Source organism: Mytilus californianus, unplaced genomic scaffold, assembly GCF_021869535.1.
Source record: "Mytilus californianus isolate M0D057914Y unplaced genomic scaffold, xbMytCali1.0.p SCAF_9, whole genome shotgun sequence".
In the NCBI taxonomy this organism is placed as follows: Eukaryota; Metazoa; Mollusca; class Bivalvia; order Mytilida; family Mytilidae; genus Mytilus; species Mytilus californianus.
The window spans coordinates 81,262,848-81,277,869 of NW_026262745.1; the positions used below are offsets into that span (position 1 = coordinate 81,262,848).

A 15,022-nucleotide genomic window follows, 5' to 3' on the forward strand; every position below is an offset into this window, starting at 1 on the left:
AAATTTCAAATATTGAAAAATTTCAAGAAGTAATCTTTAATTGCACAGTATGGTGCATTAGATTTGTAAAATCTTTGACCACATTTATTTATTTGTTATGCCAAATCTGACCGTGTATTTAGATTTTTAATTTTGGGTCCAGTTTTCAAATTGGTCTACATTAAGGTCAAAAGGGTCCAAAATTAAACTTAGTTTGATTTTAACAAAAATTGAATACATGGGATTCTTTGATATGCTGAATCTAAACTTGTATTTAGATTTTTGATTTCGGGCCAAGTTTTCAAGTTGGTCCAAATTGGGGTCCAAAATTAAACTTTGTTTGATTTCAACAAAAATTGAATATATGGGGTTCTTTGATATGCTGAATCTAACCATGTATTTAGATTTTTTATTTGTGGGCCCCGCTATCAAATTGGTTCATATTGAGGTCAAAAGGGTCCAAAATTAAACTTTGTTTTATTTCATCAAAAATTGAATTATTGGGGTTCTTTGATATGCCAAATCTAACCGTGTATTTAGATTTTTAATTTTGGGTCCAGTTTTAAATTGGTCTACATTAAGGTCCAAAGGGTATAAAATTAAACTTAGGTTGATTTTAACAAAAATTGAATATATGGGGTTCTTTGATATGCTGAATCTAAACATGTATTTAGATTTTTGATTTTGGGCCCAGTTTTCAAGTTGGTCCAAGTTAGGGTCCAAAATTAAACTTTGTTTGATTTCAACATAAAAATTGAATATATGGGGTTCTTTGATATGCTGAATCTAACCATGTATTTAGATTTTTTAATTTTGGGCCCCGCTATCAAATTGGTTCATATTGAGGTCAAAAGGGTCCAAAATTAAACTTTGTTTTATTTCATCAAAAATTGAATTATTGGGGTTCTTTGATATGCCAAATCTATCCGTGTATTTAGATTTTTAATTTTGGGTCCCGTTTTTTAAATTGGTCTACATTAAGGTCCAAAGGGTTCAAAATTAAACTTAGTTTGATTTTGACAAAAATTAAATTCTTGGGGTTCTTTGATATGCTGAATCTAAACATGTGTTTAGATTTTTGATTATGGGCCCAATTTTCAAGTTGGTCCAAGTTGGGGTCCAAAATTAAACTTTGTTTGATTTCAACAAAAATTGAATATATGGGGTTCTTTGATATGCTGAATCTAACCATGTATTTTGATTTTTGGGCCCCGTTATCAAATTGGTCCACATTGAGGTCAAAAGAGTCCAAAATTAAACTTTTTTGTTTGATTTCATCAAAAAATTGAATTCTTTGGATTCTTTGATATGCTGAATCTAACCATGTATTTAGATGTTGGATATTGGACCATAATAGGTAAATTAAAGAATTTTAAGTTCTTAGACCACATTCATTCTGTGTCAGAAACCTATGCTGTGTCAAATATTTAATCACAATCCAAATTCAGAGCTGTATCAAACTTGAATGTTGTGTCCATACTTGCCCCAACTGTTCAGGGTTCGACCTCTGCGGTTGTATCAAGCTGCGCCCAGCGGAGCATTTTATTGGTTTGTATACTTGTTTGCTGTTATTCATATAACATAATTTTAGTTCCTGATTTGGGTCTATATTTTTGGAAATGCTTTGATTTTCACATAACTTATTTTTCCCTTCATGCATGTTTGTCCAAAAAAATACTAAAAAGTAACTCAGATGTCTGTTTCTAAGGAAGTTAGTCCATTTTTTGTTTTAGAAATAACGCACCGATTTCAGACTGCCAAATCTGCTGTCAGACAGATACTATTAAGAAATTTGTTGCCATGGCTTCACAATATGGAGTTGGTGGATCCTTCACTCCCACAATCCTCTCCTCTCAGTAACTTTCTGATTCGTCTCCAAGACAACCAATCTGATAGCTTCAAACCTCCATTGAAAGGAGAAGGATGGGGCTCACCAGAGGGAACTAAAATGGTGCTAAATAACATGTTTTATCTAACTGTTAAGGTGAGTTTGTCTTGTATAAATGATGGATATGTTTTAGCTCACCTAGACTATTTGGCATCTGTTGTCCTCTTCTGTCATCCTTCGTCTAAAAGTTTTTCAATAATCTTCTCCACTAAAACCACCGGAACAAATACAACCAAACTTGGGCGTAATGGTCTTGGGGCATCTTGTATAAAGTGTGTTTTTTGTTTGTTCCTGCCAATCAACCAACATGGCCACCATGGCTTAAAAAATAATGAAAGGGTAAATGCTAGTGATTGGCTATTATCGTAGAAATTATAATGGATAGGGAAATTTGTCAGGAGCAAAAACGCTCAGAATGAGATCTACCTACTCTCCATTTCCTACAGGAAATATCAGACAACTTCATATAGGAATTATTGCCTTTTAATGATGATTTTTTTCCTCCCAATTATCTTGAAAACTTTTATTGATACTGAGAAACTGTACATTGCAAAAATGATCAGGAAGCCAAGAAACAAATAAGTCAATATGATCAAAATTGTTATTCTTTGTATTTCCCTTTTGGTTATTTACTTGAAACCATAATAAATAGAGAGAAACTGTAAACAGCAAAGGTGATCACAAAGATACATTCTACAAATAAGTTGACATAATCAAAATTATCAATTGTCTACTTACAAGAGTTATTGCCCTTAGAATCCTTAGATAACCCTTTTTACCAATTTATTGCATTTTTGGCAATTATTAAAAAAGAAATGAAACTAACGTCCTAATTTATTACAAATCAATTTACAAAATACAAATATGGCAGAAATGAACCAACAACAACCACTGAACTACAGGTTCCTGACTTTGGACAGCGACAAGAGAATGTGGTGAGGTTAAACATGTTTGTAAACGCTCAACCTCCTAACCTTGGACAATGGTTTAACTGCACAACTTAAGAACAAACTAAAAATCAGTAGCAATTGGCTTAACTCAAAAGACCGGTACAAGGGACAAAAACAACTAACATATAATCAATAGACAGAGCACAGAAATAAGAGTACGGTACTCGCAGTTACTGAAAGCTAGATCAAAGCCAATTACAACTAATAAATAAATCATGTTCTTCTACAGATTTAGTGTAAAGATGTCATAAACAGTCTGAAAAACGCATGACCTTGTGCAATGCCAAAGTATAAGTAAACAGTAATATTCATTGCATTATCTTATTAAAGATTAAAGCATGGAATTGGATTTTTTTCAACTCATTCCTAGGGACAGATAGTACAAATTTTAGTAATTGATATAAATGACTGTGAGAGCCATTGATTAAGAGTCTAACATATTTCTGTTAATTTTAATTCTGACAATAAACTCTATATGGTATATTCATTATACATGTTATATGCAATGTTAAATTTACAATTTCAGTATGGAGATGACCATCCGAGAGAAATAGAGGATTTGTGGGCAGCATTAGTTGTATGTTGGCCAAACAATTTACGAGTAGTTATTCATTATCTTGTCATTATAACAAACATGGCTGCCTCGGAACTGATGCAATATGTAAGTGCAATAAAAAAATTAACCTTTGACGCTTTAGACTATAACTATATTTCCTTTCTTATATAGAAATCCAGTATGATGTCTATTCCTTAATTTGCAGAAACACCACATTTACCTTGAAATGAGAAGAATAACAGCAACAAATACAAAAGCTCAAAATACACTTTATAATGTAATCTATGATTCTGTTGTACAACTCTATACTGTACACAGAATTTTATTCCTGATTTACACAGTGTAGCATTCTTGTTTTCATTGGATTGCCACCATTTAAGTTTGGTATGATTTCACTGACTCACTAAATCCACCACCAATAATTGTGTTACTGAACTTGCCTTTATAAATATCAATTAGTATGTGCAACAATGTAAAGCTCATTTGCATACTTTTTGTTATTAAATAAAGAAAAAAAAAAGTTTAATAATACGAATTTCTTTTGTTCATTTTCTTTTCTTGGTAGTGATGTTCTGCTGGTTCTTTCTTATGGAGTGTATATTTCTTAGTTGATCTGCAGTGAAGTCTCAGATTTCAATGAACATTATATTTTCATTGCTAAAAACTTTTAGAACAGAGATATAGATATCATAAATTAGCTGGAACTTTTGCTAAATGTTAACACAAATATAGAGATTTACTGTGAAAGTATGATCCCATTCTCAGTTTGCCTCGAGCAGAGAGACTACTTGTAGAAATGCCCATCTTATGTAGTAAAATTGGTCCTGTTAATATTATTGCAGAAATTTGAAAAAAGTGGTATTTCACATTCTGCCTTTTACAGTAATGCTGTTTATGAAGCTAACAAATTTAGGAAATGTCATTCAAATCTGTCTCATTGGCTTCATGTTCAATCACTTTGTTATATATTTTTTATGCCCCCACCGTAGCGGAGGGGGCATTAAGGTTTACCCTTGTCCATCTGTACGTCCGTCCGTCAGTCTGTCAGTCCTGTTCTTGTCATTCCAACTCCTTTGAAACCACACAACAGAATTTCATGTAACTTTGTAGATAATAAGGACATACTATGTAGATGTGCATATCGACAGGAAATTATGATTCAATTTTTTTTCTAGGAGTAATGCCCCTTTGAACTTACAATTTTGGCCTGAATATACTAATGCAACAGTTTGTCATCTCAACTCCTCTGAAACCACACAACAGAATTTCATAAAACTTTATAGATAGGACATACTATGAAGATGTGCATATTGACAGGAAATTATGATTCAATTTTTTTTCTAGGAGTTATGCCTTTTGAACTTACATTTTTTTGCCTGAATATGCTACTGCACCAGCTTGTCATTGCAACTCCTCTGAAACCACACAACAGAATTGCATGAAACTTTGGGAATAGTTTATCGACAGGAAATTATGTTGGAATGTTTTTCTATGAGTAATGCCCTTTGAACTTACAAATTTGGCCTAGATATAGATGGGTTTATCTATTATTGACCTAGAAAACATGGGTGCATCCATTAACTTCTCACGTGACCGATCAGCCATTACAACCGTGAAAAATAACGCACATGTATTGATCGAAACATTATCGATTTTCTGTTTACATTTGTATTTCTTTCATTTTCTGATTTATTTTACTATGGATACAGCCGAAAGTTATAAAAAAGGTGGAGGCATTTCTTGTGCAGATAATAGTTCTACAAATAATCGTAGAAAACTTCAGATGTGGAAAAATCAATATGTGAATTACACAATGAGTTGCACAATGACTGCCCTTGTTTGATTCCATATAAGTCTCATTTGATGCCTTTTGACGAGCCAACAAAACTTGAGTGGATCAAAGCTATAAACAGAAAAACTTTGCATAAACAGGTGTTAAAAATTCTTTAGAGGTTTTAGATAAAATACATTCTTTTGATGGTCCTTTGAATTCTGTTGACAGTTATGATTTTTCTACTCTCTATACTACACTTCCACACAATCTTATCAAGAAAAAGTTTTCATATTTAATTAAATGGTCTTTTGAAAAATCTCATTACAAATTTATTTGCTGTAACTCGTTTAAAGCCTTTTTCTGTAACGAAAAAGGAAAGTATGCTAGATACACTTACTGGAAATGTGAAGATATGATTGAAGCTTTAAATTTTCTCCTGGACAACATATATGTACGTTTCGGCGATAAAGTGTATCAACAAGTAGTAGGTATTCCTATGGGCACTAACTGCGCCCCTTTAATAGTAGATTTATTCCTGTATTGCTATGAATCTCAGTTTATGACCAAACTCAGTAAAGACACGTCATTGTTACATTTGGTTGATACATTCAAAAATACCTTCCGTTATCTAGATGATATTTTTTCGTTAAATAATCCAGAGTTCTCTAAATATACTACCGAAATTTACCCAATAGAACTTACTTTAACTAAATCTAACATAAACAGCAGTAGTTGTCCTTTTCTGGATTTGGACATTTCAATCTCTAAAAGACAACTCCATACAAAAATATACGACAAAAGAGACGATTTTTCATTCCCTATTGATAATTTTCCTTTTTAAACGGCGATGTTCCTTTGGCTCCATCATACGATGTTTATATATCCCAACTCATTTGTTATGCCCGTGTGTGTAGTGATGTCATAGATTTTAACGAACGTAATCAATGCATCACTGGTAAATTATTAAGTCAGGGATTTCGTTACCATAAATTACGTAAAACTTTTGCTAAGTTCTTTCATAGATACAAAGATTTGATTAGTAAATTTGGCTGTACCTGTAGAAAACTGATTAAAAACGGTATTTTACGGTAATATTGTACTTAAAGCGCGGAAATCACTATGTGATCCGTGTAAACTCATCGAACCTTTAAACAAACTTATTAGTAAAGGTTATCTTACCAATATTGTAATTAGATCTTTGAATATAGTTTACATTGGCACTAATATCGATTTTGTCATCAGTAAATTAAAACATAACTAAATTTGTATTCTTTTGAAACGGGATGTATAAAGACACACCCACGTTCATTTTGATCTATAAAGAGGTTAAACTCCTAACTATCCTACTGTCTGTCGATACATTTATTTTTGGCATTGCACTAGTCATGTCTTCTATGACTGTCCATGACTTTAAAATACTAAATCCGTGGGATGTGTTTGAGTTGATTTTAGTCTCTGATGCATGATTTTTTATTATTAATTGTTTTGGCTTTTAACTAGCTGTCAGTAACTGCGAGTACTCTCAAATCGTACTTTCTTGTTTATTTGACCTGTTGATACTAATTGTAATACTTTTTTGTTATTTAATGTTATTCAGGGTTATATCTGGTCTATATACCAGCTTTGATAAGTGTTTGGTATTACTATAAATTTTCACTTCGTACTATGAACATCAAAATTATTTATTTGGAAAAGTATTTCCTTTCTCTATTGGAACTGTACACGTATACCTAACAACAAAATTATTTTCATTTACCTGTGTTTAAAGATATCGCTGATATTTTTGTTCGAGCATATTGTTTTTCTTAAATTGCTTAACATTTCATAAGGAAATAACATGTTACTTTTATTATTCTTCCCTTAGTTTATTTATTTTGTATTTACATTGTATCATAGGTCAAATTTATTTGTTCAGTGTATGTTCACTGGTGTTAATATGTCCTTTGATTGAGTTAAGCTATTTCAGTTGATATTTTATAGTATGTCTTTCTATGTTGTGATGTTACACTATTGTTTCAGAAAAAGGGTGAAGGTTTGGTACCATTAAAACGTTTAAACCCGCTGCATTTGTTTGCACCTGTCCTAAGTCAGGAATCTGATGTTCAGTAGTTGTCGTTTGTTGATGTGGTTCATAAGTGTTTCTCGTTTCTCGTTTTTTATATAGATTAGACCGTTGGTTTTCCCGTTTGAATGGTTTTACACTAGTAATTTTTGGGGCCCTTTATAGCTTGCTGTTCGGTGTGAGCCAAGGCTCCGTGTTGAAGACCGTACTGTGACCTATAATGGTTTACTTTTATAAATTTTGACTTGGATGGAGAGTTGTCTCATTGGCACTCATACCACATCTTCTTATATCTATTTTGTATGGTCCAGACATTTTTTTCTGGATGGTGCGCCGACTGCACACAATTCATTTTTTATGCCCCCGCCGTAGCGGTGGGGGCATTAAGTTTTAACCTTGTCCGTCTGTACGTACGTACGTACGTCCGTCCGTACGTCCTAAAATTGGTTTCCGTTCTCTAACTTGAGTTTGCCTCAACCAAATGTTATGAAACTTATACACAATGCTTATTTTCACAAAACACAGATCAAGTTTGAATTTTGGTGGCGTCACTTTAACCGTTCTAGAGTTATGCCCCTTTATAAATGGAAAAATTGCAAAATTTTTAGTTTCCGTTCTCTAACTTAAGTTTGCCTCAACCAAATGTTATGAAACTTATTTACAAGGCTTATTACCTACAAAACACAGATCAAGTATGAATTTTGGTGGCGTCACTTTAACCGTTCTAGAGTTATGCCCCTTTATAAATGGAAAAATTGCAAAATTTTTAGTTTCCGTCCTCTAACTTAAGTTTGCCTCAACCAAATGTTATGAAACTTATACACAATGCTTATTACCACAAAACACAGATCAAGTTTGAATTTTGGTGGCGTCACTTTAACCGTTCTAGAGTTATGCCCCTTTATAAATGGAAAAAATTGCAAAATTTTTATTTTCTTCTAAATATCAAGTAATTTTTTAAATTGGAGTTATCTTCCTTTGTCCATGATTACAGTTGAATCAACTACAATGAATGCTTTATACAATGCAATGTTTAATTTTGACCTCCACTGATAAAACACTGATCAAGTTGAATTTGGGTAGTGTCACTTTAACCATTATTGAGTTATGCCCCTTTATAAATAGAAAATTGCTGAATTTTTAGTTTTTCTGTTCTCTACTTAAGTTAGCCTCAACCAAATGTTATGAGACTTACACACAAAACTCAGATCAAGTTCAAATTTGGGTAGCGTCACTTTTACTGTTCTTCAGTTATGTCCCTTTATAACTATATGATATGCAAGCGGGGGCATCATCTGTGTCCACATGTGGACACTATCCACATTTTTTTAAAATAAAACTTGTTATGAAAGTAAAATTATACTGGCAGACGAATGTTAACACGTTGTGAAACGACTTTAAAAAAAACTTAAACTTATCTATGAAAATTAATCCAATGACTACAGTTCATCTATCTCTTTTTGTACAGAAGTTCCACACATCAGATGCAGATCCAGGATTTTGAAAAGGGGGACCCCCAAACTAGACAAAATTTGTAGTGGAAGTGGTAAAAAGTCTGGATTAACCATAAATGAAGCTCCATAAAAGGGGGGCACGGTCACCTCCTCCCCCTAAATCCGCCCCTGCACATTTCTTTAGATAGTAACAATGAAACCTACCCCGAGGCTACATGTAGTTTTAATTGTAAGGAAATCAACCCAGTATGAAGAGACAAACTTTTTATTCATGACGACTATCTTCATGCTGCAAAATGGACAGACATTCCGACAACATCAACTCAGACAAAAATATTGTTAACAGAGGAGTAAGGAGTTCAAAATTAAATAAATGGGGGGAACCACGTCAGCGTATAGAAATATTATGAATGACAGTAACGCCTTATTGTATAATTATGTAACTAAGTTTTCTTTACTTTAGTGGAATTACTACACAATTTAATTTTCAACTACGATATTGCAGATCAGCTGTTGCTCGATCTTACTGATGAGGTTAACACTTAGTTTGATAGTTGGTTATTTGGGACGGCGCTTTCATATTTTGAAAAGTAAGGCTTGTAAAATATTTTATTCTTGGGTGCCAGTTCTTGCTGAAAACCTTAAAGGTTTTACAAACAGCTGCATCCATAGACAAATCCCAGCAAAACTTACTATTAAAGGCCCTTCCCTAAAAGCCTCGTCTAAATGGTCCATAAATGTAGGCCTGTGTGCTTAAAGTATATATAACTTTACTTTCTTTATACGACGTATACAGTTACTTCTGTCGGAAGTTGATTTGAACTTTCCTCAGTAGATTATTCTGTGCATGAATTATAAAGTTTTACACATTAGAAAGGATTTTTCAAAGATCTTGGTAATCAAATAGTTTACTTGAACCTACGGAAGCGTAGCTATAATCCGACAACCTGAAATTCCGACAGTTCAGTAGTCTGACGGTCCGATATACATCCCTAATGTTATACTGTAAAACTGTATTTCACTGTATTATAAACATCGGGGACTTATAAAAGAGTCTAATACAGATTCAGGATGAAAATATACGAGACCTCTGTTTTGGAGTGGTGGGGAGGGGAGTTGGCAAAAAACACTAAATGACGCTTGTAAAACATAACTAATCATCGCTTTGAGTTTACACGTTGGAGTATTTTGTGGTTTAATGACATTCATTTATTTTAAGCACTGGCCGAACATGATGTTTTACTATGCATACTAGTAGTTTTATGTCGAGTAATTTTCTGCAAAAGAAATTGGAATAGAACACTTAATAACTATATGATTACATGCGCTGTGAAAGTTCAAAACTTTGTAAGCCCATTTTAATCGCAAAGTTAAGTCTACATATGGCCCGACGCATCGATAGTATATAGCACAATTCATGCAGAGACAAAAGTAATATGAAAATATCACTCAATTTCGAGCAGTATATGTTAGTCGAACCACAAGCACAAAACTCTCGTCTCTGTGAAAAAGTTTATCATCAAACGGTACATGTGTATAGGTATATTTTTTTCAGCAGAGACAAGTAATCGCGCGTCGGAGAAAATGGGCTGTCGAATTATAGGACCGTCGGATGAGAAGATTGTTGAATTTTAGGACTGTCTCATTATAGGTCTGACCACAGAAATTTCTATGATTTGATAAAATTGCACCTGTTTTTTATACGACCGCAAAAAATTTTTTGGGATCGTATAATGGTATGATGTTGTTGATGTCTGCGTCGTCATCCGAAGACACATTGGTTTCCGGACAATAACTTTAGTTTAAATGAATGGATCTCTATGAAATTTTTTAAGAAGGTTCAATACCACAAAAGGAAGGTTGGGATTGATTTTGGGGATGATGGTCCCAACCATTTAGGAATTAGGGGCCCAAAAAGGGGCCCAAAACAAGCATTTTTCTAGTTTCTTGTCCTCTGAAACTGCTGGGCCAAATTTAACCAACCTTGGCCACAATCATCATTGGGGTATCAAGTTTAAAAAATGTGTCCAATGACCCCGTCTGCCAACCAAGATGGCTGACATGGCTAAAAATAAAACATAGGTGTAAAATGCAAGTTTTGTCTATTATTTTGAAAACTGTTATAAATAGAGAAGATCTGACTGAAACAGAAATGTTCAGAATGTTGAACTCTATCAATTGTTCATATACGTCAAAACTGTCAGACGACTTCTTATAGGAGTTATTGCCCTTAAATGACAAATTTTACCATTTTTAACTGGATTTTCGAAGGAAAAATCAGTTATTGATTTGGGGATGTACGGCGGGCGGGCAGGCGAGCGGGCGGCTGCCAAACAGTGTCTGTTCATTAACATGCAAACGCTTTGACGAATTTTTTTCAAATTTTGATATGTTGTTTCCTGTGCCTAAATGAAGGTCAAGTTCAATTTTCACTATTTTAACTTTTCTCATTTTTGAGTTTTTCGACTTTATAGAAGTCCAAATATATACTTATTATATGATTGAGTTTTTCCCTTTGAACAGAAATTGTGATTTGCAAATATCATTTTCATTAGATAATAATCTATTTTTATTAAAGGATATATTTCATTACATTACATTGTGTAGATAAAATTGTTGACATTGATAGATAAGTTGCAGATCTATATTAGTTTGTGACAAATGAAAGAAAAAATATTGGGAACTATTAATTATATATATAAATTTTGATTACACTAAGTGTTTTTAATTTTTTCTTTTTTGCCTATTTTCTTGAAAATTATAATACATAAAGAGAAACTTTAAATTGCAAAAATGACCAGCAAGACAAGTTCTACAAATAAGTCCACATGGTCATAATCATCAGTCTACTCCTTATTAGAGTTATTGCCCTTTGATGATAAGTTTTACCATTTTTTTTGCGTTTTTGCCTTATATCTTAAAATTATAATAGATAGATAGAACCTTAAATTAGCAAAAATGATCAGCAAGACAAGATGTACATTTAAGACAAAAGGAGGAAATCATACACGACTCCTTAGAGGAGTTATTTCCCTTTAATGACGATTTTAATCCATTTTTTTTAGTTTTGCCTTATATGATTAAAAATTATAATAGATAAATAGACACTTTGAATCACAAAAATGATCAGCAAGGCAAGATCTACTAAAAAGTCAAGTTTTTGCGATATAGTTAGTAGACTGTCACTCTTTATAGGAGTGATTGCCCTTAAATAAGGATTTTTTTTACCCTCTTTTGTGTTTTGAGCAAAAACTAAAGACGATAGAGAGAAACTAAACAGACCAAATGATCAGCAATACAAGATCAACAAAACAGAGATTTTTGTCATGAATTCTATTCTCGTCTACAATGTTAGAGAGTGTTTTGTTGAATATGCAAATAGACCAAGGTGAGCGACACAGGCTCTTAAGAGCCTCTAGTTGATACATAGAATCATTTCAAAGTATACTGGATCATTGATCAATGTTATGTTTTCATGAATAAGTCCATTTCTGAGATTCTATAAGCATGATAAGCAGTAGCTTAGGGTCGGAAATGGTTATATTTGTCATACATGACCTAAACTGAAACCTGTTTGACCGATATGGCAGATTGGGATTTAGATCCCCAAATATTTTTTTTACAGAAAGTATTTTGGTCATTTCATTGAGATCAGGTTTTTTATTGCCATTTTGCACTAATTTTTGTTTTGCAATGCTTTTCCATTAATAAAACTGCCACTCAGGTATGATAATCAGAGGGAACTCCTAATCAGGTGTGGGGTAATGTTAATTTGTAATAGTAATGCCCTCTAATGCATTACATTTCCCCACGTAATGAATGTAATGTGTAATACCCAAATTTTTGCATTACATGTAATTGTAATGTAATGCATTTTATTGGCAAAAATGCATGTAATTTATGCATTACATAGCATTACTTCTTGTCTGATAGTGCTACATATTGCTACAAATTTCAGGGATAATAAGTACCTACTGTTTTATTCTTTCTTTTAAGAAAATTGGAAAATTAAAAACAAATCAATGTCTATAGTTAAATGTTTAACAAAAAGTGTAAATTTGAACTGTTGATAAACTAATGATTTTGTTTATCTAACCTTAATACTAAAACATTTATACTAATGATTAAATCAGATCTATTTTTAAAACTTACAAAAATAATATTGTTTTTCATTTGCAGTCATTTTCATACACCATTAGAGTCACTGAAAAACATATACATAGAATGATTGATAATTGACACCTATCAAAAACTACTAATTAGTTTGTATAGCAATAAATTCCTTTCTTTTGACAAGTAAATTTATGAATTTAAAGTAATTAAATAACATTGAGACTAAGTTAACAATATAATCAAAAAACATAATGGTAGAATAAATTCCTTACAACATTTCTGTTATTCCTTTTTTGAGAAAACACAGAGATGTATACTTCAAAATATAAAAAGCCTGACTCAGAAGAACAATCAACCTTGGCAAATTTTGTAAACCATCTGTTATTCAGAAATATATATTAAATGACCCAAAGCAAAACAAAGTTACAGATTCATTTTTCGAGTATATTGCTTGAAGGAATTACTCACATTTTCAACAGTTGAAAGTCAAAACTTTGAGAACTTTATAGAAAATTCCAAGCCGGAAACATCTCTCATCTAAATTGATACAGACTAAGGCCAAGGATGTACATCAAAAATTGTATGATAACCTTCAGGAAGCTGATCACATTTGTTTGACTGTTGACATTTGGTCTAATACGGCAATGAAAGGATTTTTAAAATACCTATTTAATAGTTACCAAGATTTCAGTATAAAATGTTGTATATATGTTTCTTTTGATAATAAAATTTATAGAATGTAATGTGTAATATAAGGCATTACTTTGGTAAAGTAATTGTAATGTAACGCATTACTTTCCAAAATACATGTAATTGTAATTGTAATATGCTGGTTTTGTCCAAGTAATTGTAATGTAATGCATTACATTGCAATGTAATTCGCCCCATGCCTAATTAGTGCCCTACCGACGAAGTCGAAGGGGACTTTAGGTTTGCACTCTGTCCTTCTATCTGTCTGTCTGTTTGTCTGTCCATCCATCAGTTCGGCAAATCAGTTTTCCACACTTTTTTTCTTCATGCTTGAAGATATTGATTTGATATTTGGTATATTGTTTTATCATGACAAGTTACAGATCAAGTTCGAATTTTGTTCTGGTCTGATGATTTTGTGCAGAGTTATGGTCCTTGGACTTAGAAAATTCACTCAAATATTCAGTTTTCCGCGTTTTTTTCCGTCATGCTTGAAGATATTGACTTAATAATTGGTATATGGTTTTATCATGACAAGTTACAGACCAAGTTCGAATTTTGTTCCGGTCTGATGATTTTGTGCAGAGTTATGGTCCTCGGACTTAGAAAATTCACTTAAATAATCAGTTTTCCACACTTTTTTTTCATCATGCTTGAAGATACTGACTTGATATTTGTTATATAGTTTATGCCATGACAAGTTATAGATCAAGTTAGCATTTTGTTCCAGTACAATTAATTTTTAAATGGTAGGAGACTATGTATTGCCATGCAATACTCTCAGAATGCTTGTTACCAGGTTAATGCCTGCAGGAGATATTGACTAAAGATAGCTAATCACTTTTTATAGGACTGCAAAAAATTTTGCAGTCGTATATTGGTATCATGTGGTCGTCGTCATCGTCTGCGTGGACCGAAGACATTTGGTTTCCGGACAATAACTTAAGTATATGTAAAAAGAAATCTATGAAATTTATACACAAGGTTTATAACCACAAAAGGAAGGTTGGGATTGATTTTGGGGGTTATGGTTCAAACAGTTTTGGAATTAGGGGCCAAAAAGGGGCTCAAATAAGCATTTTTCTAGTTTCCAGACAATAAATTGTGGAAAGGTGTATGGATCTCTCTGAAATTAGACCACAAGTTTCCATACCATAAAAGAGATGGTTAGGATTGGCTTTGGGGGGTTATGGCTCAAACCGTTTAGGAATAAGGGGCAAAAAAGGGGGAAAAACAAGGGTTTCCTGGTTAATGGACAATTACTTAAAAGTACAATGTTTGGATTACCTTCCTTACACTGCTTTTAAATTATGAATAAAGAAATGTTTTGTTTTTTTTTTTTGGGGGGGGGGGGGGGGGTCAATTCGCAACAGCCTAGTGTATTGCACAAAAGCAAAAAAAAAGGGGGGTAAAATGTTTTTTTTTTTTTTGGGTGGGGGGGGGGGGGGGGGGGGGTGTCAATTCGCAACATCAAAGTGTATTGTACAAAAGCAAAAAATGGACCATCATCCAAACATCTGTGATGTGATGGATGAAGGTCATTATATGAGGAAGCC

The 15,022-nt window shown here is 32.9% G+C and overlaps 1 protein-coding gene and 1 long non-coding RNA gene across 3 annotated transcripts in view; one reads left to right on the forward strand and one right to left on the reverse strand.

Annotated features, from left to right (window-relative positions):
- The window catches only part of LOC127716465 (protein furry homolog), a 631,222-nt gene that overhangs the window by 270,205 nt on the left and 345,995 nt on the right, over nt 1-15,022 (forward strand). For both annotated transcript variants that reach the window (XM_052222678.1, XM_052222679.1), the window contains exons 30-31: nt 1,713-1,963; nt 3,344-3,478. In XM_052222678.1, coding sequence (XP_052078638.1) covers nt 1,713-1,963; nt 3,344-3,478 — 386 coding nt within the window. The remainder of the gene's footprint in view (nt 1-1,712; nt 1,964-3,343; nt 3,479-15,022) is intronic.
- Nucleotides 1-15,022, reverse strand: part of LOC127716526 (uncharacterized) — a 331,247-nt gene that overhangs the window by 55,277 nt on the left and 260,948 nt on the right. The window lies entirely within an intron of this gene.